Source organism: Poecilia reticulata, linkage group LG1 (assembly GCF_000633615.1).
Source record: "Poecilia reticulata strain Guanapo linkage group LG1, Guppy_female_1.0+MT, whole genome shotgun sequence".
Classification (NCBI taxonomy): Eukaryota; Metazoa; Chordata; class Actinopteri; order Cyprinodontiformes; family Poeciliidae; genus Poecilia; species Poecilia reticulata.
In genome coordinates this window covers 31,086,557-31,111,783 of record NC_024331.1, presented here as the reverse complement: position 1 = coordinate 31,111,783, position 25,227 = coordinate 31,086,557, and the positions used below count along the sequence as shown (strand labels likewise).

The 25,227-nt window shown below is 39.8% G+C and overlaps 1 protein-coding gene across 3 annotated transcripts in view; it reads left to right on the top strand.

The window, feature by feature from the left end:
• The window catches only part of cntln (centlein, centrosomal protein), a 107,801-nt gene extending 93,300 nt beyond the window's left edge, over positions 1–14,501 (top strand). For all 3 annotated transcript variants that reach the window (XM_017305346.1, XM_008422824.2, XM_017305351.1), the window contains one exon: positions 13,414–14,501. In XM_017305346.1, the coding sequence (XP_017160835.1) occupies positions 13,414–13,524 (111 nt within the window). In that variant the 3' untranslated portion in view covers positions 13,525–14,501. The remainder of the gene's footprint in view (positions 1–13,413) is intronic.
• Positions 14,502–25,227: the final 10,726 nt, after the last annotated feature.

The window sequence follows — 25,227 nt, the reverse complement described above, 5'->3', positions numbered from 1 at the left end:
CAGCTGCTGCAGGCACTCATGCGTCGCCTCCGCACCACGACACACAGCAGACACTGTTCTCTTGTTCCCCAGATCTTCTCCTGACCTTTCCACCTCCCACACACACACACACACACAGACACACACACACACACACACTCTGAATCCATGTTTTTCCCTTCTAGCTGGACAGCTCTCAGTCCCTGCTCTGTCTCTCTCCGCCATCCTCTGTCCCGCGCTCCTCTCTCTCCCTCCCTCTCTCTCTGGCTCAGACCCCGAGGCAGCTTGTTAGTGGGGAACTAAATATTGATTTGGCGGGCCTGTCGATGCCGGGAGAATGAGCTAGTGTCCACCAGAGACCTCGGCACCGGCAGCCTGCTATCGACGTTTTCCGTGGGCAGAACAGGGGCGGTGGAGGAGCGGGGTGGGGGGTGGAGATGGTGTGCAGAGTGGAGGAGGAAGAGGAGGAGGAGAGTATGACAAGGCTGAGACTTGCCCCCAGGTCCCTGCAGGGACCGCTGGGACCGCTGCAGTCATCCCCCCTTCACCGAATCAGACTTTTTCTATCCCCTTTCAAGTCCATCTTCTTCTGTTTTTTCTTTATTTATTTCTCTAAATTGTTATTCTGCCTATATTTTCATTGTATCCCACTCTGTGTGGGCTGTTTTTTTAATTGTAATTTCATATGTGGACATGAGACTGTCCTGATCGTTTCGGGGGTCATAAATCATCATCATGCTTCCTTTCATCTTTAAGGCGTCTAATTAATCAGATCCAGTTCTTCACTCAAAGTTTTCAAGGACGATAAATTCTCCCAGAAGATATTGCGATAAATGATAATATTGTTGTTTTGAGACCATTTTCAACTAATATAATGCAAGAAAACCTTCTGAAAGATCAATAAACTTTCAATTATAATGAACATTTAACACTGAAAGACATTTTAATTATTCAAAAACAAATAAATAAAATTAATTATTTGGAAATAATTAATTTCCAAATAATCTTCTGACTTCATCTGCTGGAGTCACACACGCTGTTCTGTTCCTGTTCACACGGTTGGTTTGTTCAAAACAGTTAAAATGAGGCACACTTTCCTCAAACACAGCGTCCAAATCAAGAAGAGAATTATAGACCTCTACAAGTTTGGTTCATCCTTTGGTCCAACAGGGTGATGCCTTTTACTCAAGTTAGTGTTCAGAAAAGTATCTAGAAAAATGTACAAAAGCATAAAAGGGTATAAACAAAAGCAAAAGGTCTTGTGAAGGCTGTGGTAGGAGAATGTCGTTATCTACAGCAACAATGAGTCCTTTACCAACGTAGATGTCAGAGAAGAAGTGATTACTCCAAAAGCAACGTGAAAAGTCTGAATTTATTATGCAAATTCACTCAAAATTTACATTCAGAGGAACAAAATGAGAAGATGGTAAACCTGACAACATCATCCCAACTGTGGTTATATGGATGGCAGCATCATGTTGTGTAGCAGTAGGAGGGACGGGTGCACTTCTCATAAGGAAAAAGCAATATAACACACTAAGACCTCAGTCAACTGGGTGATCCCTTTTACACAAATTGGTCCTCACAGAGCAGAGCTGAACAAGTGTGTTAGTAAAGCAACCTGTAAACCTGACCCAGTTGCACTGGTTCTGTCTGGAGGATTGGGCCAGAACTCCAGCAAACTGTTGTGAAAACCTCAGGGAAACGAACCTAAACTTTTCACCAGAGCCAAACAGTTTAAAAGGCAAATTCATAAGATGGTAAGGAACTGCAAATATTCTCTCTTATTTTTCTGGCATTTAGCAAACAGAAGTAAATGTGTTGATCCTAACTGACCCAAAACAGGAAGTGTTGGTATAAACTCTAAATGCAAACAAAAGTCAAAAAAGATCTTCATAAATCACTGAATTAAACTTCAAAAAGCAAAATCTTGAAATTAGTTCTGGAGAAACATCTGGAAAATAGGAGGAGCCCTGAAAACAAGCTTTTATGGTTTACCGTCTCTTTTTAGGCAAATCAAAACAAAACATAATCACAACATTGTGATTGTTTTTTTGATTTTTGCTCCCCATGAGCCTCCAGAACCAGTACTGTCACTGGTTCTTTGCTTAGCCCCAGTTTTTAAAAAATCCTTCAGAGGATGTTCCTTTTCCCACTACGCTTCTCCGCTCCCTGTCACAGCTTATGAAAAGCTCAACAAGCAGAACCTGGGGAAGTTGACTGGTCCGGCCTGTCACCTTCGCTGTGACACTAATAACACACTTTCCTAACAGGAATATGATCATACCCAGAGGTGCACTCACACACTTGTTCAGATGAAAAGACACAGACAGAAATAGACTCTGTGAAAGKRAAGATGAGGGATYSWTGTYCCTWACTGGCTGGCCTGTCACTGAAKCAGGATGAGWGYGTGTGTGTGTGTGTGTGTGTGTGTGTGTGTGTGTGTGYGTGTGTGTGTGTGTGTGTGTGTGKGTGTGTSTRTRTRTTTGCGCAAACTCGCAGCAGCCTCATCTTGTCACTGTCAGTATCTAATGGAGCTGCCAGGGGGACAGCACTTTATTATCTCAGTGGCCCTGTCAATAGCAAACCCATCAGTCACTGTGGGCGTGTGTGTGTGTGTGTGTGTGTGTGTGTGTGTGTGTGTGCGTGTGTGTGTCTGCCAGTGCAGAAAAAGCTCCAGAGAGGAGAACCGGTGTGTGTGCAGGTTATTGTTCACAATCACTGTCAGCCACTGCCACTTGTCAAAATAACATATTCTGCTTTCAGACTTTAATTACTGCTTTAAACCTTTGATGTGAACTGATCTTTGTTAAAAAATGAATATGTTTGAATCTTGAACATGAAAACAGCTCCACTCAGAAGATAATTATTTATCTACATTGACTGTTTGTCATTTTGATTCTCTAATTAAAAAATTAGAATTAATGACTTCTTGAGTGTAAAGTGTGACATCATCCAAATCCCGTCTCTGATTGGTTGATCAGACCTGGCGACGCCTCCTCTTCCAAATGTTGCCGACTCCAAAGTTTTGGTTCCAGAGCTGTTGTAAATGATTATTTTAATAACTGAGTAACCTGTTGATTATTCTGGTGACTAATCCAGTAACTGAATTTAAAAAAATTATTTTGTTCTCTAGCAGCTGCAGAAAATGCTAGTAAAAAAAAACTTTTTTTAATGAGTAAACTTGTTACTGCTTAAAATTCAAATATAAAAACAATGCAAAATTATTTTCACACTCAAGTTTGAAGCATAAAAAAAAACATATTTCTTAGAAATAAAACATTTTACCTTAACTTTTAAAAATTAAGAAGCAAACTTAAACTGAGCCAATAGTAAACATTGCCTTTTATATTTCAGTTTAGTTTTTAGGATGTTTTCACACTTGATAGTTTGGTCGACTCGGTTTGATTGGGAACCAAAGTGTCAACATTTGTTACATGTTCAGCTGCTGTGGTTCACTTTCACACTGCGCTGTGTCAAATAACCCAAACAAATTGAAAAACCTGTTATTCTCCTCACTACTGAAGGAAATTACACTACACAGAAACCTCTGAAGAAGACACTGAGCGCAAATTCTTTCTTCTTTCTACAAATGAAGTAGGTCAGATTTTAGTGGTTGTAGGATTTCCCTGTTGTCTTTGGTAAAAGACCATGAGCCGTTTCTCCCGCTACCACGAGACACGCATGTTTGCTTTGGTTGTATTTACCCAGAATGCCCTGCGCTGTAGTCCACTTCCTGCTTTTGGAGTTCACACCTGCATTCAACTGAACTAATACCGAGGTTTATGAGCAGTTCGCCCTTTTGGGCCACCTCAGAGTCGCTCCTACCCAAATCAACCGGACTTTCTAGAGTTGGATTAAAGCGGACCAAACAGTGAATGCACCTTTAGTTTCCATAAAAACGCCCGGTTCCAGTTGCCACCGGTCAATTTCTCTGTGCATCTCTGCTACCAACCCGAGTGCTGCCCCGCCCCGGCCAGCCCTCCCGCTGCTTCCCCACATGTCCACTCAAAACGAAATGAAACATTGCACTCATTTCTTCTTCCCTCCCCTCCGCCGTTGGGTTAATGAAATCAAAGCCAATGCCTCTCCGGAGAGGGCCACCGTGTGCAGCGCTGCCGTAGCAGGATCAGGGGACAGCGCTGCCTAATAACCCTGAGCAGGCCGGGGGGGGCACTGTGTGGCTCCACTGCAGCCCACCATGAATAAGGCCAGGGCTGAAGATGGAGTGTCCATGTGGGCCGCGGGATCCAGGCATCGGCCGAGGAAGCATCGATTTAATTGCCTTTGGTTTATTTGTGGAGTCCTAATTATTGACTGGAGGTAGAATTTAATGGGCCGGGTCTTTATGAAGACGGGGAAATGACTGGCTTCTGCTGCTGGCCAATAATGAACAGGACAACACACACACACACACACACAAGATAATTTTTCACACTCATTTTGCACGCACATGCCTGTCTTGAGCCTCATGACAGCATAATAACATTTAAAAAGTCATTGAGTGTGTTGATTCCTTTATGAGAGGACAGTGGTTTGTTTTAGTGGTGCAGGGTGGCGCTGAGGGCCTGCTAATATTTACCCCACAATCACACCCCGGGGAGGCGTACAGGCATCACTTCTTATCAGCCTCCCAGCCATAACAAGCAGGTGAACCTTACATTAAGAGCCTGGCAGAGACAGCCCGCTCCAATCTGCTCGCTCTTGTTATAAAACATCAAAGGCGTTTATTGATGGTGTGAAGGGCTGAAATGATTCCTGTAGTTCTCTGCTGCTGCTGCTGCTCTCTTCCTTAATGACCGCTAAACAGTAAACAGGGCTGAATGGCCGACTGTATTCATGTCGTCTCTCTGGAAAGCTGCTCGGTTGTTCCCGGGGATTTAGCGTTCGCCGTTTTCTCGGCACTCTTTGCAACGCGCGGGGAAACTTTTCTTCTGTTGTTGTTGGTGCTTTGAGGCTCGTATTGTGCTGCGTGGCTCATTATGTCGCCGTAATGACAGAGTGCTCAACTCCTCTCTGAAGGAAAGTGACTAATTAAGCCTCATTTAATGATTGAGCTAATTAAATCAGCCACTCCTTTTATCTCTCCGAGTACGTTTGCATGTGTGCGGAGGGGACCCGAGTCGAGTCTTTGTACTGTAAATATGTCACTGGATCAGAGGCAGAGACTCGGTAAGGAGGCTCCCCAGAGAGCGGCGGGTCGAGTCTGTGTTCGCTTCACAGTTTTGGGCTTTTTTTTCCAGCTTAGCTGTGAAAATAAGTTGACAGATGCAGCTTGTTACTCATTAAACAGGTTGTGATGAAGGCAAAGCTGTTTTATCGTTTGTGTGGCCTCACAGCTGCACAGATTACTTATCATTTCAATAGCAATCTATGGAAGCCTGGTCCTGCCAAAACTGGGATGATCAATTTTGGCTTCATTGATTGCTTCATGGAAGCTTCCTTTTAAACTTCTCTGGAATTTGGGGTCAAAGTTCAGGTGTTGTTTGGGTTTTTGAAATGCTGGTCTAATTAATACATCTAAATCTCAGATGTAATAATTCCAGAATCTGGAATTATCAAAATTATGTTCTGTCTAACATCATGCAGATCAAATCTTGGTAATTTCCTAAAAGTGTCAACGTCTTTGAAAGCTGCGCAGCTTGTTTCACTGTGCAGCTCTGAAGTCTTCTGAAAGGTTGCATCTCTTTTGTATGGATATCGCCTCTCCACGTCTTTTTCTCCGTCGTGGCTGAACTCACCTCCTTTCCTCACCTAATGAGCAGGAACCTGAAACAAAGACCCGGTGCTGTTCTCTGTTTAATCTTGGCTTTATTTAGGTCAGATCCCTAACAAATACCATGTTGCACATTGAAATGATGTTTCCAAACAACGTATCAAGAAAATGAGAGATTTTTAATTACAGTATTTGTGGCCCCAGGTGTCCAATTCCCTTTCATATCCGTCCCTGGTGGCCTAAAGGGGAGAGAAACAGAGGGATGTGCCGTGCTGCTGGGGAAGGTAATTATGAAGAAGAGCAGGAGAATAGGCTTGTCGGCGCTTTCGTGATTTTCTTACCTGAGCCCGTCTTTGCTAATGTGACATATTCATTATTGGAGATAATCAAATGCAAGGCTTTTTACTGTGATGCCTTTGTGCTTTTTTTAATCTGCTTATGCTGTTATTGTTGTTATTCCCCAGTTTAATAAATTTGATTTTCAAACAAAAGTGAGAGGACTAAAGATCAAAGAGCTGCTTTCCACCCCTGTGTGGTAAAACTACAGTAACTACTTTCTTACCTTGACTAGCGGCCTAGATTGGAGACCGCTCTCCAACGGGGGACTCTGACTTACTGCAGGTATCCTTTGGCACTTCAAACACGTTTTTATGAATCTGCTGGTTGGGTTAAAGCATTCTGCATCAAAATGTATTAAACACAGGATTAGGAGTGGGCGAAATGGACTTAAAAGTTTTATCATGATGTCCTATGTGATTGTCATATTGGTAAAAGTGACGATTACTTTTTTAGGCAACTTTTTTTCTTTTTAAGTTTATTTTTATACCACATTACAGCAGCAAGCAGAGGCGGGCAGAGCGCCCAAAAAATGTACTCAAGTAAGAGTAAAAGGTAGGCGTCCAAGAAATTATTCAAGTCAGAGTAAAAAGGTATTCGGAAAAAAGTCTACTCAAGTACTGAGTAACTGATCAATAATTTAATATTTAAAAATTACATAATCAGATGGAACAAAATGCAAAGTTAAAAGGAAATGTTGGTATTTTAAGGACAAAAAGGACAATAATTAATATAAACGTCATAAAATAAGACAAAACATTTTTCCAAATCAACGTCTTTCAGTACAAAACTTAAGAACTTTAAAACAAAACCTGCAGCAGAGTGTCTGGAGACGTTTTGCTTAAAACAAGCTTGTTCTTCAGTCAGTGAAGTTACTCAGTCGGTCAAATATCTAGAAATTTTACTCAAGTAAGAGTAGAGATACTTCAGAATAAAGTTTCTCAAGAAAAATAAAAAGTACAGCTCAGTAGAAATATTTTTTTCAAGTAGATGTAACCGAGTAAATATATCTAGTTACTATCCACCGCTGGCAACAAGTCCATTCAGAATGCTTTAGATTGTAAAAAAAAAGGTAAAAAGTCATAAAAGAAACGGTGACAAACATTGAGACCAGTGCTGTCATCAAAATCAATACATATCAAATATGTTGTTCCCTTTATTACGGTTCTAAAGGAACTCCACACAGCATGTCGTTTAGTGTAATTACTGTGTAATTAACTGTGTAATTACCGTGTCACAGCAAATAGACAAACAAATTCTGCTCCTAAAAATATTCCCATTTGCAATGTTTTATTTAGGACACCAATCACATAAAGAAGCATAATTGGTATCACAAAGTAGCACGCATTACCTGCATTAGATTTTCAAATGTTTTGATATTTATTGATGCTCTTATTGAACAAGCGGTGGATAAAACAGTAAAATTAACAATAATGACAACGCAGAGGATTTCAGGGAGACAAACAGGATTAATTGGAATTTATCTCGATACTGATTAATCAAAATTCTTACCATAAAAGTAAATATATCACGATAATTGATAATACAATAGATGCCCACCACCAGGATGCAGGATGTCAGCTGGTTTGCAGCTGTAAGGACAATATGTGCAGATTACATTCAGATGTCTCTTCTGCATCTCCCTCCTCGGTCGGATCCATCTGCCCGACACGATCGCTTCAATGACTTACAAATTGGGCCGTTGGAAATAATTGAGCTCACCTGTTCAGAGGGAAAGCACAAAAGAGCCGGGGATGATCGATCTTTTATGTAAAAAGAGAGAAAAAAGAAGTTCTTGTGTGTAATGCCACTATCACACAAAGGTCACTGGAGTGCTGCAACTTTGAGCTGCTGCTTGCCTTCAGGTGTGCCCCGGGCTATAGGATGGTGGTGTCATTTAATTGGCTCATAAAAACACCTTTTTGCTTGCAGCTCCTGTCCGGGTCCTCACACACACGCACGCACGCACGCACGCACACACACACACACACACACGGCAGCAGCAGCGCTACATGACGGCAGTCGTGATTTGTTTTATACACAAATACATTTTGTTTTTGTGTATGTTGGTCCGTAAGCAACAGGTGTTGCTTCACACATTCAAACTCGTTGATGTTGCTGAGTGTTTGGGTCACTAGGATTGCATCAGCCGCATTTCCGTCAATGTTTATGCGCATTTTAAAGTATTCAGTCAAGTACAATCAGGTTTATTTGTATAGAACATTTCAGCAACAAGGCAGTTCAAAGTGCTTGACATCATAAAAACACAAAGACCCCACACACTCAAGCAGCAAACATTACATTTTGCCATCGTTACTCATCAAAATGTTGGACAGTGTTTCACCTATTAAGGTTCAAAAGCAACTCTAACCAGGTGGGTTTCTAATCTAGATTTAAAGGAACTCGTGTTTTGACTGTTTTTCAGTTTTCTGGAAGTTTGTTCCAGGTTTCATGTGCATAGAAGCTGACAACAGTATTGTAAAGTCTATTCTCTGAGCTCCAGGGAGCCAGAGGCGTTCTGGATCAGCTGCATCTGTCTGATTCATTTATTTTATATTAAATTTTTTTACGCAGACCTGTGAAGAAACTGCTGCAGTAATCAATGTTTCTCTGGATCTTGCTGGGATATTAATGCTTTAATCCTGGAAATGTTGTTCAGGTGATAGAATCCCGGCTTTGTAACTGTCTTTGTGTGACAGTTCAGGTCAGAATTCATCTCTACACCCAGATTTCAGGCCTAATTTTCGGTTTCTAGCTGTAATAACTGAAGTTGACTCTAAATCGTTCCTCTTCAGGTCCATAGATGATAGCTTGAGTTTCTTCCACTCGGCTTGCGTTCTCCCGGTTCAGTGCTCCACCTGAAACTCTCTGTCCGCTGCTGGTGCTTTCCTGCCTTGATGCGCGCAGCTCCTCTCTCTGGCTAATTCAGCAGCGGTGTATCTGATGACTGGCAGGCCGAACATGTTGATGGCTTAGGTTTTGTTTTCACTGCTCAGCGGCTCCTTCAGGACCTCCCTTACTCTTTTTAGGTGCTTTATCATGGCTCACTGTTCTGTGGCCTTTTTATGGTTTCCATCCGCCCCAGGCTTCCCAAGGTATTCATAGCTGTCGTCAACATCAGCAATCTTGCCTCATGTATAAATAGATGTAACACACACATACACACATATACGTGTTGGTGGGTTTGTTTGTCAGTTCGCTGAAAAGATACTGAAATCATACCTAGAGAGAAGAAAAGGTCTCCTCTGCAGGGCCTGTTGAATAGTAATAGATGTGAGTTAACATGGCTTAGCGCTACAGTAGCTAATGTAGCATTGCCAAGGGGGACAGGGTCTCTTGCAAAACAGGGGTTGTGTTGCTTACTGCTGGTTCTAGTGTTAGTTCTGCCAAAGGGGACAAGGGCCCGGCTAAATCAACTGTAGCATAACATTAGTGCCAGTTCTTAACGCTGCCTTAAGCAGCCCAGGGGACTCGGCAGAGCAGCTGCATCAGAGCTTACCTCCAACCACCCTGCAGGGTATCAGTCCCCAGCCAGCGTGGCAGTCAGATGAAAGCGGCTCCGAGTCATTCCTGTCCCTTTTGGGGTCAGAGGGGTTCAGCTCTTCTGCTGCAGCCTTGGTCATGTTGGAGGTTTAAACAGAAGAAGAATAAATGATGAAATTCAATAACAACAGAATACCTGGAAACAAAAGCAGGGCTGGATGCTAATGTGCTAAATTTAAACGGCTCTGATGCACGAGTACGACAACGCACAGCAGAAACGGACTCCCTCATCCTGGTGAAAAGAGTTAAAACGGACTTTAGCTGCCACATCTGAGCAATCAATCAATCATCAAGTTTATTTGTACATCACATTTCAGCAGCAAGGCCGTTTGAAGTGCTTTTAATCATAAAAATACAAACTAAAGTAAAAAAAACAAACTATAGTAACAAGGTGTTTGGTAAAAGTAACTGATCTAATTAATATTTAAAAATTACATCATCAGACAGACCAAAATATAAAGTTAAATTTTGGTATTTTAAGGGCCAAAATGACAATAATTCATATAAGTACCAAAATCAAACAAAATAAAAAAAATTCAAATCAGTTTCTTACAATAAGAAACTTATGAAAGTTTAACAGAAGCTGCAGGCGTGAATCTGGTGAATCTTTGGTTTAAACATGTTTGTTTTTCATTCGGTGGATAGAAAATCCAGAAGTTTTACTCAAGTAAGAGTAGAAATACTTCATAATGAAAAAAGTACAGTGTAGTAAAGACACTAATTCTTTTATTTATTTCTTTTCATAAAATGTACTCAAGTAAATGTAACTAATTACTCCCCATCTCTGAGGACAGGATACTGAAATAACAGCTGTAGATCATATACTGCACAGAAAGGACATTAAAAAGACTCAAAATGACTGAAACTAGAGTTGAATTTCTTTGATATCTGTTGTTTTGGCGTAAATTCACACGTGAAGTTTATCTAGATCATGTTTACCTGTTTGTGTTGTTTGCACGTATTCCCTTGCTGGGACTTTTAATGATCCCGTCTCCCACTTTCCTGTCCCTCTGAGCCTCGTGTTGTGGCTCTGTCTCTATTTTAGTGGGTTTGTTTGCATAGTTAGTGGCTCTAAGTGCAATTAGTTGATTAGGAAACGTGTGCAGCCGACAGAGAGCGCGTCCTCCCTGGAGGACGGCAGAGAAGCCGTAACTGTCTCAGCAGTTACTTCGGCTGTTGACGCTCTCTGAGGAGCAGCGCCGGGTTTTCTTGTGCGAACTCCCTGCTGCACAAACGCACACTACTTCCTGGCACAGAAGGCCTCCTGTTTCCTGATGCTGTTACTTTCAATAAAGACTAATAACCAAGTGTTATTATCTGGGGGTCTCGCTCTCCAGGCGCGTCAGAAATGAACCAAGTATGGTTTCGGGTCTCTCAGCTGTTTGTTGCTTTGTTTCACCAGAAGATCAGGATCCATAGTGATCCAGGCAAAAGCATCTCAAAGGTTTTGTTAAATATTCACCGTAGAGCAAAATGTTTAATCTGCTGTGAATCCAACAGAAAATGCTGTTTTCTGTTCAACATGTTGAATCTGTTGAATCTTGTGCTTTCCAAAATCTTACCAAACATTTTTGGTCTAGTTTCTAAGTTTCTATTGGAAACATCTTAGTGCCCTTGAAATAAGACAAAACGAACTTATAACCTTTCAGCAAGACATTAAGTTTATAGTTCCTTAATATGGCTGAAAAAGAACTAGTTCCAGTGGCAGATAAATTCACCTGAACAAGACATTTTTACGATGTTATGGAACCGGAATATAAAGGGATAATTTAAGCTGAAGCATCATGCTGTAAGTTTATCTATAAGCCAGTTTTATCTTATTTCAAGTGTATTAAGATATTTGCATTGGAAACTTGGTAAGATTTTGTATTTTTTGCAGTCGCTACTGTCCAGGTTTCATTTGAAAACGAGGCGATCGGGACTCAAACATTGTAATGCTTTTATTCCAACCATGCAGACGCACAGGACGCGTCTTCATGTTTAATTCCTCGCTTCATGTATGATTCAGGGGACATCAGTTGTCCTCCCGTCTTCCCAGTATTGACACCAACCAGTGATTCACATAACAAACAATCCTCTAAGTGTTCCCAGTGTTCCCAGTTATGCCTGCAGGCGCTTCTGGTACAGAACGATAGACTTCCAGGGAAGATGCCCGTCCTCAGGTCCGTGAAGAAAAGGCAGCAGGCGCCATTTTTCTGCAGCTAATGGGTTGATTTTTATCTTTAGGCCCATCTGAGGGGAAGTCTTATTTTCATTTTGGGTCGCATCAAAATCATGAATGTTCCCAACGGCCGATTATTGATAAAACCCATTAACGGTTAAAATATTAATAAATAGCTGCCTGCATTTGATAAGGACTTCTTAAAATTAAATTGACAGTCCTTCCAGGATTTTATTTTATTTTATTGCAATCAGAATCCGATTTTGTGGAGCTAATTTAGAAATATTTACAAGTAATTTGGCGATATCTATGCTTGTGTGTCAGTACTGCCACCTGCAGGTTGGAGGTCACCACTTAAATCAGTTGTTTGTTTTTGTGAAAATTTGTAATAATCTCACTAATAATTGTTGCTATAAAATTAAGTGTGAATTTCTCGTGAATTTCCGCAAATCAGAATTACAAAAAACTGGGGCAACTGATTGATGCACTTGATGCACACGTAAACAGATGAAAACTTCTTCAATGTGACAAAATACCATTTAAGCACACGACTGTTATCTTAAACGCTGCAAATACACGAAATCTTACCAAGAACTTTTGGTTTAGTTTCTAGTGCAAATATCTTAAATATCTGCAAATATCTCAAATATAACACTCGAAATAAGACAAAATTAACTTAAAAGTAACTTTTCGGCAAAATATAGAAACTTATTTTAAGTCAGTAATTCCTTAATATTAATGTAAAAGTGAAATAATCTCGTAGTCGAACTGGTAATTATTTTAATATTAAAGGGGCAGAATTATATGTTTTCCAAGAATATGGGGCCATTTTATATCATAATCAAGTAAATATGTTAACTTCAATTATTATAAAAATGTTATCTACATCAGATGCTACTTAAAATAAATTTGACTTTGTAATTTAACAGCTTGGAATTGGGCTTCTGTCTCTTTAAGGAACTCCTGCTTTGTTTGAAGCTCAAAAAGTCGCCTCTATTAACACTTTAACGACGTTTTTATCAGCGTCGCACTGAAGAGCAGGTAGTACAATGAGCTCAGCAGATACACACTTCCACCAGGTGTTTGCTAATTGCTGCTGGCTAGTCTGAAGGAGTAGAATGAGGGAGTAATGTGGGAGTTGCTCTCTGTGAGGTGGAAACTCAGAAGTTTAAGAAACCATTTACTTGAAACAAGCTCCTATTTCTTGCTGAATAGTTATCTGTAAGATAGTTTAGGTAAGATAATACAAGTGTAAGATATTTGCACTAGAAACTAGATCAAAAATACTTTTTAAGATTTTGTGTTTTTGCAGTGAAAACGGCCACATATGAAGCTCTGGTGGGCTGGATTTGGCCCCCGGGCCTGGGGTTTGACACACTGTCTACTGTAGGTCAATGTAAGCATCCTGCAGCTTCCCTTCTTTCCCTCTGAGTTATTGCGTGGAACTGGAAATGAAGGATGAATAACGACTTATTGCATGTTCAGGAACACGCGTTGCCATAAATCAGAGACAGACGCTGTAAAAGGCTGTGAAGTTTGACACGTCCTCTGGATCCATTTGGTTCCTCTGGTTTCACTGAACAGCAAACAGGCCGTTTGAAAAGTTGGGTTTTTTTTAAGTGTAGCATTGATGTGTTTTCCTGCTTTTCCTCCTCTAACCTCTTCCTCTCCCCTGCAGATCCCCTCTGCCGGCCAGCTAATGGAGGCTGTGCGCGTGAAGATGAAGGAGAGGAAAGTGCTGACAGAAGAGCTGGCCGCGCTCGCAGCACCAGTCAGCGAAAAACCCTGACTCCCCGGGCTGGGGCTGGGAAAACTGTCATCCTCTCCTCTTTCAGCCCCTCCACCATCCTCTGACTTTCCCGCCCGGTTCCTGCTCAGCGCTGGCCGGTCTGAGCCAAACGGAGCCGCGGCAGCAGAACCAATATTTGTGGGAAAAAAAAAAAAAAAAGAAGGAAAGCTGTCGACTCACTCCGGGCCTCCGACTCGCACCCCGACTTTAGTAAATGAGCCCTCGACATCTGTGTTAGCGCTCAGCGCGCTCCGGCTGTCAGGCGGGGCCCCTCGGAGCCAAACTAATTTACGGTGCAGTCCTGAACTCGGGGAGGGGGGAACATGGCAGACGCTTACGCTGATCTTTAACTTACACCTTTATGAACCTTCTGCTTCCTTTCCCCTTTATTTTATCCGACTGCTGAAGGCCTGGAGCTGCTGGTGCCAAAAGGACATTTTGAAACTCTCAGATCTGTTTGTAACCTTGGTAAAGATGAGCAAAATGCCTTACACTGCAAAAACTAAAGATCTAACCACCTATTATCAGTTTGGTTCCTAAATATCTTGGTACACTTAAAATAACACGAAACTAACTTACAAGTACGTTTTCAGCAAAATATGGGAGATTGATTTAAGTCAATAATTCCTTAATAATGATGAAAAAGTTCTGGTTCCATTAGCAGATAATCTCACCTGTAAAGTCAGAGTGAAATAATCTGCCGGTGGAACTACTGTCCAATATTAAGGAATTATTGACATTAATCAGGATCCTGTATGTTACTGAAAAGTTACTTACAAGTTAATTTTGTGTTATTTCAAGTGTATTAGAAACTAGATAAAAATACGAGGTAAGGTTTTGTGTTTTTGCAGTGTAAAATTAACCCTTTATGTTCCAGAAGCGTCACTTCACGTTGAAAATGTCAGAATAATTGTACGAAAAAGTCTCTGGAAATATTTCTGTCGTAATAAAGCGGCGAGCCGTTTTCTGCTGAAGGCCACCAGATTTTTATTGCTCCAATATTCAGAGATGAGAAATGAGCCCACAGGATCACAGATCCTCCACCCTGCTGTAGAATGGATGCAAGTTTCTTTTTCACGTTTATTTTTCCATTGTTTCACACATCAGTTATATTTGACTGAATATCAATGCAGTCGAATATAAAATAAACAGTAAAATTACAAGAATAACGATAAATTAATGCCTTTTATAGTTTCTATTTTATTGTTTCTGTTTCTTATTTGGTGACCTTGAGTGCTTTGAAAGGCGCCGTCAAACAGAATTTATTATTATATTACAATATGAGAATAAAGTCATAGTTTTATCAGAATCAAGTCATAATACTGTTAACTTTATTCTCAAAATATTACAACTTTATTCTCGTCATGTTACGACTTTGTTTTTGTAATTTTATTACTATTTTCTCATAATTTAATCAGGTTTTTAGTGTGGACCTAATTCTCCGTCATAGTTTTCAGTCTCGTCTGACCAAATCTATGTTTTCCAACCATGTTTATTTCTGTAGTTTTATTTTTGTGATGGTAGGACAGGAATGGTTTCATGTTTTAACCTCAAGATGCCACTTTGTGCAGCTTTTGTCTTAAAGGTTTGTTATCATTATCATCTTCCTCACTGCCTCTGGTGGACAGCTAAATATTAATATAAATTAAAATGCTCTGTTACGTTGGAACCATTTAGAATACCAACATCTTCATATGCGACTTTTAACTTTGTTTCGGTTTTATTATTTCATTAGAACTAAACAGTCATCTATTTCCAGGCTTTTTACGTATTTTTACCAAACGTGTAGAGTCAAATATGTCTGCACTTCTACCGTCTTAAGGAAACGTAAAAGCATCTTCATGTATGTTTGAAGGATATTTGCTCTGTTTTCAGATGGTTTTATTCTGTTATTATGCTGAAAGTTGTTTTTCTGAGCGTGTTTTGTTGTTTGCAGCCGGTCGGAGTCGCTGCAGGCCTCCTGATTGACGGCTCGGCGGCGGCCTGTAACAAGCGCCCCCTGCTGGTGACGTCATTCACAACAACCCGGGCGAGTCGAGTTCACACATGCAGAGCAGGGCTTTGTTAAAGGGGGAGCTGCTTCAAGTCTCTTTTATCTGCTCCTGTTTCCCTACCTCTCTTATTATTATTCCTTTTGAATATTAAATCCCGACACCGCTCTCCTCTGTCCTTGAGTTGCTTTCCTCCTTCTCCTATCTTCCACTTTCTCACCTTCTTTTTTTTTTATTTGTTTAAAATCCTGTGTTCAGGAATTAAAAAGAAATAATTCCAGTTTTTAATCCCACCCCCACTTCTCTTCCCAAATATATGCTAATGATGTCGTTTTCCTTTATCTTTTTATAATAAAGGATTAGGCCAGGACTGTCTTCAGCTGCAACTCGGGGACCAATTTAGCCGGGATTCAGGAGACACGAGCCCCGGCGGTTAATTACCATTCATTAACATAGTTTGCATCTTTCCTCCTTCTCCAATACCCAGGAGCCAACTATTGTCAATATTTGTCCCATGAAAGAAACTCTTCAGCCTGTTTTCCAGTCCTGTCCTCCGGCGTGACGCGCTCTAACGACAGACATTAATAAGTCGGAGCGATCCGATCTCCGTCTGCGCCGCCGCTTGCTTGGTGTAAAATGCGACGTCGACACATTTCGCCATCCGGCCTTGGCCGACACGCTCCTGCTTTTCTGTGACACGTTCGCGCGCGCGCCCCCTCGCCTGATGCTCCCCTGGGTTTAATTAACCTGGCCTCGCCTCCGACGCTCCCACAGTGAAGACGTTAAAACGCCCTTCGACCCGCCCACAACACACACACACACACACACACATGCAGCAGGCGACATACATGATTCATCTTTTTTCTGCGTAAGAATGGGATGTCATCTCCACCTCTTCTTCTCTTTCATTCTCCTTGTCTTCCTCCTTTCTTTTCCGGTATAGGTCTCATTAAGGCAGATTTCCTGTGGGAACGACTTTGATCCAGATGCAAAGTTTTCCCCCTTTAATTCATTCCAACACAATCAACTCGCCGTCATTTTATCCCCCCACCGGTTTCATCGTTTCTTTAAACAACTTTACCTTTTCAGTTGCGGTCAGGTTTTTAACTCACTCTCTCCTCCTTTCATTTCTGGAAATCTGATTTTTTTTTTCACCAGTGCTTTGGTCTGTTACAATAAGCAATAAATCAGTTAGTTACTCAATAATTTCCATTTTTCATGATGTTTTTCTTTTTTCTTCACTCTGGTTCCTTAGTTTACAGAGACTTTATAAGTTATTTCATTTGTTATTTTGAACATTTAAAATGTTTTCCAGTTCCAGTGTTAAATGTTCGTTAGAATTTAAAGTTTGCTGATCTTGCACTATATTAGTTGAAAACAATATTATCGTTTATTGTATTAATTTCTGAGACAGCAGGATTTGTTTGCACTGCTTGGGTTTGTTGTTTTAAAGGGGCAGTCTCATGTAAAATCAACTTTAGCTTTATGTTATAATGTCATTCAACCTGGAGTGTTGTTTTGATTCTTTTATGCATGTTTGAGAAATCCTTTAATCTCCATGGTAACCGTTCAGCTGAACAAACGCCTGGTTGGACCTAGCTCCGCCTTCTCAGCACAGCCCCTCCTCTGATGTAGTTTCCAATCTGACGAGCTTCTGCCACACAGAGCAGTCATCCCCCACTCAGCTCCTTCAGACTAGCCAGCAACAATTGGCAAACAGCTGCTGAAACTGCTGAGCTCATTGTAAATGGTAAAACACGTTAAAGGGTTAATAAAGGAGCCATGTTGTGATGACTTCCTGAAGGTGAAGTTTCAGAAAGAGCAGGAGCTTTTAAAGAGACAGAGGCCCAATTTCAAGATGTTTTTGAATATATACAGCATTTTTACAACTTCTGTAATTATCATTGTTACATTATGTGCCTGGAAAATAAAAAAAACTACAGGTAGATTTTTAAACATGACGTTTGGCCCTAAAAAGTCACAGTTGGCTCACATATAGAAAAAAACAGGAGTGGCAGAAGCAGAACTGTCCGTCTTTCCTGATAAACTTTATGCTCTCAAACAACAATTGTTTAATAATTCAGTAAAAAGTTTGTTCCCAACAGAAAACCAGTTTTTTCGGTGCTCATGTTTCTGTCCATGTTTTCCACCGATGATCAAAATAAAAGTGTTGGCTACATCCAAGAGGCCACACCACCTTTAGACATTTCTCCATTAACATGAAGGATTTCCAAGCGATCCGTCAGCCATGTCATCCCCCTGCTTCAGTGTTTGTGACTCAGAAAAGTCTGTTTTAACGATACTGGAGCTGCAGCCTGGGATTGATTTATTTGTGCTTTTCTGGCTCTGAAACCTGACGGTGATCCATCGTTTTCACGCGGATTCCTGCAGGGGAACGTTCCAGATGCGATCCCTTTGTCTGGTCGGAGTGCGTGCCACTTGGGTGGGGAAGCAAAGAGAACAACCTAAGATTAGTTTTTCTGCTCCTTGTGAGCAGAGAGTCGCTGCAGGTTTCAGCAGCCAGATGTGGAGCGGATGGAAAGCAGCCGCTGGGGGGGATCCCCTCACTTCCCTGACACAGTTTCGCTCTCCAGCTATTGCTGCCAATACATCGGTGGGCTTTGATTTTTCCAGGCGCAGACACTTGGCACTGCCTTAAACAACAAGGTGCTTGTGACAAACAGCCAAACGTGTTTTTGACGAATCTATAATGCAGGATGTTTACTGTTTTCATTGCCTGTCCTCCGAGAGGTGGCTCAGTAACAAAAGACAGAAGCTGTTTTCTCTGCGGATGACGGGAATCTCTCTGTTTTCCATTCTAGCAATATTTATTACCTGACCGGTGGACGTATCTATATATTATGTTCTTTAATATTAGATCAGATGGCACCTCGGAAAGAAAAAAAGGAATCTGACTCTTCAGATGCGCATATGCTGTGTACACAGCCTCATTGATCTTCACTTGAACACGTCCCTCATCCTCTCTGCGCTGCTGCAGACATGAAACAGCAGTAGATTATAGGTGGATGCGGCCCGCCGTGGGAAGCCGCGGCGCAGATAAAAAGGCCGGCCTCTCCTGGGAGCCGAGCGCTGTTTTGATGTTGTGTGATAAAGTAGAGGCACAAAGCAAAGAACGGGGGAATCTAACAGTAGCACTATATATTCTCTATCTATCAGATTCAGGTTTTTCTCCTGCTCAGGACGTGTCCAAAGTTTTTCTTATGGCAGCTGATTCTCTAAAGCCACACTGGGAGGAAAACGGGACAAAATGAGAATTAATTAAAGGATTTCTAAAGCAGCTTTCCTCCGACGTCGCAGGAGTTTTCTCACATGTTTGTTCTCAAATGAGGGGGGAAATTATGTGCAGTAACTACTTACATTTTCTTGAGTCATTTTTTCTTAAAACTACTTTTAGGAGTATTTTTACTTTTACTTGAGTGATTTTACTATAAAGTATTTCTACTCTTAATTGAGTAAAATTTCTGTCTTATTTACCCACTGAATGAAAAACATGTTTTGTTAAAGTTTAATAAGTTTTGAAAGAAACTAACTTGGAAAAATTTTCTTTCTGAATTTAGTTATTTTTTTGTTACTTATATGAATTATTGTCATTTTCGTCCATAAAATACCTAAATTTTCACTTAACTTTATATTTTTACTGCCTGATATAATTTTAAAAATGAAGTCAAAATCTATTAACTTTATACAAAACACTTTTATTTACTTTTATTTGATTCATTTCTTGCACGGCTACTTTATTACTTGAGTAAAAATATGTCGCAGTGCTACTGTTGTATAGGTTTTGGTTTCTCTGCTCACCTCCTTTATTTGTCTCCTTGCTGTAAAATCTACTGAACATGGTTTGTTCTCAGGATTTATTCATCTGGCTCCAGTTCACATCAAATGTCAACTTAACGAACTTTACAAGACAAACTGGTCCAGATTTAATCCAGATCAATTAACTTTTCAGGAGCTTGTTTAAGTCAATAATTTATTAACATTGGTGGAAAAACTGCTAGTTATAAGTGAAATAATTTACTAGTGGAACAAGACATTTTTTCCACTTACATAAGTTAAAATTTCTTGTTCCACTGGCTGATTATTTCACTTACAACTACATTTGTTAACTCTATTTTAAGCTGTTTGCATGAGGCTGTCAGGAACATAAAGGAGTTTTCATGAATGTTTTTGACCGTCATGAAAAGTCATTTCAGTGCAACTTTCCATGTGAAGCGTCATTATTAACCGAGGCGTCATGACAACAGTGGTTAACGTTTAGGAAGACGGCTTCCTGTTTCTACACATCCCATCAAATAAAACGATGCCGAACATTTTTAACAATATTACTGACGTAAGACAAACTGCCATCGCTCTGAAAAGTTACCTCTGAGTTAGTTTTGTCTTATTTCAAGTGTGTTGAAGGTATTTGCAGTAGAAACTAGAGCAAATAGTTTTTTCCTCAGTGTGTAATTTGTCTAAGCATTCAGATCTAGCACCTGCTGGGTTTTCTGTTGTGCCGTTTAACAAATAAAGCATTTAATCCGCATCAGTCTTCATTTGTCCTGTCTGCTACATCGCAGGCAGCCATCCATTGTTTTCTGCTTAAGTATGTATAATTCCTCCTCAGTCTGGGGTGCCGAGCCCCTCAAAGCACCTCTCCACCTTGACTAACTTTTCCAAGCGCTCATTAGCAGACTGGCTGAAGTTTGCAGGCTATGAAGCGGGCTGGCAGATTACCCCCCGTAAAGTAGCACACCTCAGGTAATCACGCTAATGAATTCAACATTCCTTCCTCCATTTCCCCTCACTTACCTTCTCCCTTTCTTCCAGCGTGGCAGGGCGAGGAGCTCAAAGTGCCAAACAACCAGAGTGTTTGTTTGCATAACATTAGAGCTGCATGCTCGCACACACTGGCAGGGGCCCCGGCTGCAGAACTGACTGGAGGCTTCGGCGAACGCAGGTGGAGCAGGCCGGGCATCACTGGGACCAATTAGAGCAGAGCACAGGTATATTAGCATGTTTGAGTGGAGTGGGGATCCGCGGACCTTACGAAACACACACCAACACGTTATCGCAGCCTGCCGTGTGTTAGCCGTGCGTCTCTGGTGCCACAGCGAGCATATGCCTGTGACAAACGACCCCTTGCTTCCTGTCAGGGTGAGGAGCTTTTTTATCTACCACATTCTGCAAATATTACAGAAACATATAAACACTCAGAGATGAATGGAAATAAGAGAATATGTGGAAATGCAGCCACCAAATGAAAACGGATGTTGTTGCCAGGTAATCTTCCTAGAAAACATTAAATCTTCACTTTGACAATGAAAACAGGCAAATATGGTATAATTACTGACATCCAAGTCAGAAACACTTAATTGATCCCACAGAAAGATTAAAGACATGTACTTGGTCTAGTTTCTACTTGGTCCAGTAGAAACTAGACCAAGTAAATTTGGTGAAGTTTCTACTGCAAAAGTTCACTAGAAATAAAACTGAATTTTAAGTAACTTTCCAGGAAGTTGTAGGAACCTGTTTTAAGTCAACAATTCCTTAATATTGATGAAAAAGTATTTGTTCCACTGGCAGATAATTTCGTAACGAGACATTTTTCCCACGTTGTAACTGAAGTGATCAGCCGGTGAAGCTAGCACGTTTTCATCAACACTAAAGAATCACATTGACTTAAATAAGCTCAAATTTCCTGCTGACATTTTTCACCTGCAAGATTTTGTGTTTTCACTGTTTGTGCACAATCGAACAGCAGCTACAGTCAAATAATCTCTCATTCATTTGGCTCAGACACGGAGAGAAAAAAATGAGCCCAGCAGCTAAAACCTGCAGGATTAACCCTTCATGAGCTGGTGTTGATTTACTAACGACGCCTTCTGGAGCTCCGGCGGTCCGGCTGTTGGCTCTGCTGCCGTCGTTTTGGTTTTTCATCCCCGATTTCAAGAACCCAGTTGCTTCATCATCCTTAGAAAAATCCAACGGTTTGTTTAAAAACAACTGATTTGCTGTACAAAGTTATGAATTATTCATATTGATTTGTGTTTTATGCTTAATGTTTTTAGTTTTGGACATTAAAAGATGATGAATTTTTCCATTTGAGGAAGAGCAGAAAATAAATGTGGCAAAGGAGCAAAGAGACGAATCTTTTCTTTTTTATTTACGAAGAAGTTAATTAAAGTTCATCACCTGTATGTCAAACTGTTGGGGATTTAATTTTATTGTTTTATTGAATTAAAATGGGACAAATTCAAACTTTAGGCCTAAATAATAGAGGTGGGCGGATCAATATAAAATATGGAGAAGTTATCGGTATCAGATCAATACTGGCATGAGATCAAAACTTTAAACTTCTTTCTGAAAATTGTATTTTATTTTTGTATTGAAGTTTGTAAACTCAACTATAAAAAAGATTTATTTAGAAAACAAGACAAATAATTTTTAGTTTTTCTATTTTTTTCATCCTGTTTTTAAAGTTCATCTAAATTCTGTCCTGGATTTGATCAAAATAATTCAAACCGCAAATATGCCTAAAGTTCAGAAGTTTGATTATGTTTCATACCACAATTTACTAAATATCAAATTTAAAATTCATTTATTGTTCGGTTTTCTGCAGAAGAAGAAAACGTCGCTTTGAGTTTCGAATCCTTTTAATAATTATTCCTGTGAAAATGGTCAAACAAATGGCTGGAAATGAATCCAAAGTTAAAAACTTTGGAGGAACTTTTGATGAAGCTCACTTTGTCAGGCTTCCAGGAAGGAAAGTGCATTTTAGAAAACTAACTCTGGCTCTCAGCGCAGAGCTGCTTCAGTTTGAATTGATCAAAAAACGCTCGTCTGTCAGATGTCTGAAGCAGGAAATGTGGGAAATAAAAAGGCAGACCTCCCAATCACCACTTCATCTGTCAAACATGAGTCGGGTGTTTCCACCGGAGGAACCGGCACAAAGTCATCTATTGATTATTTTATCACTGACAGAAGAAACATTGTGTCTGTTCTGAATCCTCCAAATTTATCAAAACTCCATGGATGACGGCTTTGGTTCAGCTTGGATCCTCCAGCGACTCCGTCAAGCATCACCGCACCGCAACCCAAAAGGTCACGGCTGGAGTGGCAGCAGGACGGGCCCGGACCGGCACCGCCGACCGTGTTAAAAGGCTTCAGAATCACCTGAAGGTTCCGCTTCGGCTCTGAGTTATGAGGCAACGTCACGATTTGTTGCTGGCAACCCCAGAAGGTTGATAAATATTTAACACGCCTGAAGCTGAGCAGCAGGTTCGGATCAAGCAACGCGATTATTTCTGCTGAATGCAGAACCGAGACGGAACCCAATCAGAACCGACCTTCAAACGGAACAAAAATGGTGTCAAAACGTTTGTGCAGCTATGATTTTAAAGGGGTAGAATTATGTAAATGTAACTTATTTTTTAGCTTTAAATTATGTTATAATGTTTTTCCCTCATCAAAAAGCAAACTTGGAGCGTTGCTTTGATTCTTTCATGCATGTTTGAGAAATCCTTCAATCTCCATGGCAACCATTGAGCTGAGCAAAACACCTGCGTGGACCAAGCTCCTCCTTCAAGGCGCAGCTCCTCCTCAGATACTGTTAGAGATGATTTCATGAAGCTTCTTAAAGAGACGGAGGCCCAATTTCAAGTCAGATTTCTTTTGACTCATATTTGAGTTTTTTTCCCCTTTAAGGGTGTAAATAAATGTTCCCAGAGATCATTAAAGATCAACCTGCCCCAGTACATTTACAAAATCAAACCAATTTATTATCAATCAACTGTGCAACAAAAAATTAGCTGCTCATAGCATAATTAATTTATATCAATTTTGCTGAAATGTATATAAAAATATAAAAACTGTTTCTAAGCAGACTTCAGTGTGAAGTTTAATTAAATAATTTAATGGATGAAATTTTGTTCATCCATTTTGAACAAATTGTATTCTTCAGACTTAAATTACTTTAACGTAAAGAGTGAAAATAATACAGAAATGTGTGCTCATTCAACTAATTTTGTGAAATTATTTGGTTTAAATTACAATATTAACTCATAATTGAGTTGGCAGTTAAATCACCTTGATGAACTTTAATTTCTGAGTTAAAACCACAACTATTTTAGTTTTTACTTGCATCTTCAAAGTTTAATCATCTTCAGATGTTTTGCAGTGCAGCAACAGGAAACTCCTGTTTTATGATTTTTTTAATTTTTTTTTTACCTGAACAGGTTCAAGTTGACTCAACAGATTGGAAATCCTTTCATTTGACATTAAAGTTTAAGTTTAAAGTTTGTCTGATTTCTCCTGAATTAAACTGGTCCAACTGCTGCTGCTTTCATTTGAATTGTTAGTTTCTGCGGGTTTGGTTGTGTAGATGAATGTTGACAGTTTGAACTGATCGGTTTTTATGTGGCTCATATGTGCAACATCATATTTCACCACCAGATGGAGCCAAAGCATTAGGAGCCGCTGCTCTGACTGGACAGACGACAGACGACGGAAACCAGACTTTCAAAATAAAACCAATCATTTTAAAGCTTTTAAAACAAACATCTATTTTCTTTATTTTCTGTTGGTGTTTAGACAAAACTCCACAAGGTGGCGCTATTGACAAATGTTTCTCATTTTTCCAGGTTATTCACCAAATTGCTGCAGACACTAAAATTAATATTAATAAAACGTAATAATTTGATCATTAGTTTTATATTGTGGAGCAAAATTTTAAAATTAATAATTTTTTGCTCTTAGTTTGTTTCTCATGTTAATTTCAGCAGAAATTAGTTACATTTTTAACATTTATTATTATAAATTGTATTTTAACAAAACTACATTTCTACATAAGATTCCAATTTTAAACTGGAAAATACTATGTTAAAAAAATAAATGAAAAGATTGTTTAAATCTTATATAAATATTTCCAAATAAACTGAAGGATTTTTAAAACATTATTTAGGTTGTATTGTGTTCCATTACATATTTTACACTGAGGTCATAATACAAACCCTTCACTGTGCTTTCTTTAAATATTTTATTTTATTTCTGGTTCTCTACATATTTTTCCAGATGTTTTCCAAACAGCCACTTTGAACAGATGGAGAAAGTATAGAGAGGCAGTATCTTACCAAATGACTCGTCAACATTTCTGAAAGGTTGTAAACACGACTTCCTCCAAAACATCATTTCTATAAACTCTATAAGTTTCTTTTTTCATGCTAAATGTTCTGAACTGGTTTTGTTATCGAGCTGCATATGGAAGATCTCCATCAGATGGCGCCACCATCGTTAAAAACCTGCAGAAAACCATTTCTGAGCAAAGTACTTTGCAGAAAAACATATTTGACTTTTTTCTTTTTATTTGTAAAACATCTTTGTAAATAAAACGGGAAAAGATGCCGCTCAGGTTTTTATTTTAATTAATCTTCCTGTTCCTGAGTTAAATGTGACATTTTTTCTGTTGATATAATAATGAATCATTTATGTGTCAAACTCGAGGCCTGTGGGCCAAAACCAGGCCGCCAGATGTTTTTATGCGGCCATTTAGACTCTAAAACCTTCAAGATTAAAGTTTTGTTTTTAAAGACTTTTATCATTCAAATAATCTATTTTGTCTGTATGATACCAGATTACCTGAAGGTGAAATAAAATATTTAATTCAAACATGTAAAATGTCTAAGAAAATATGTAATCATTAAGTGTGTATATA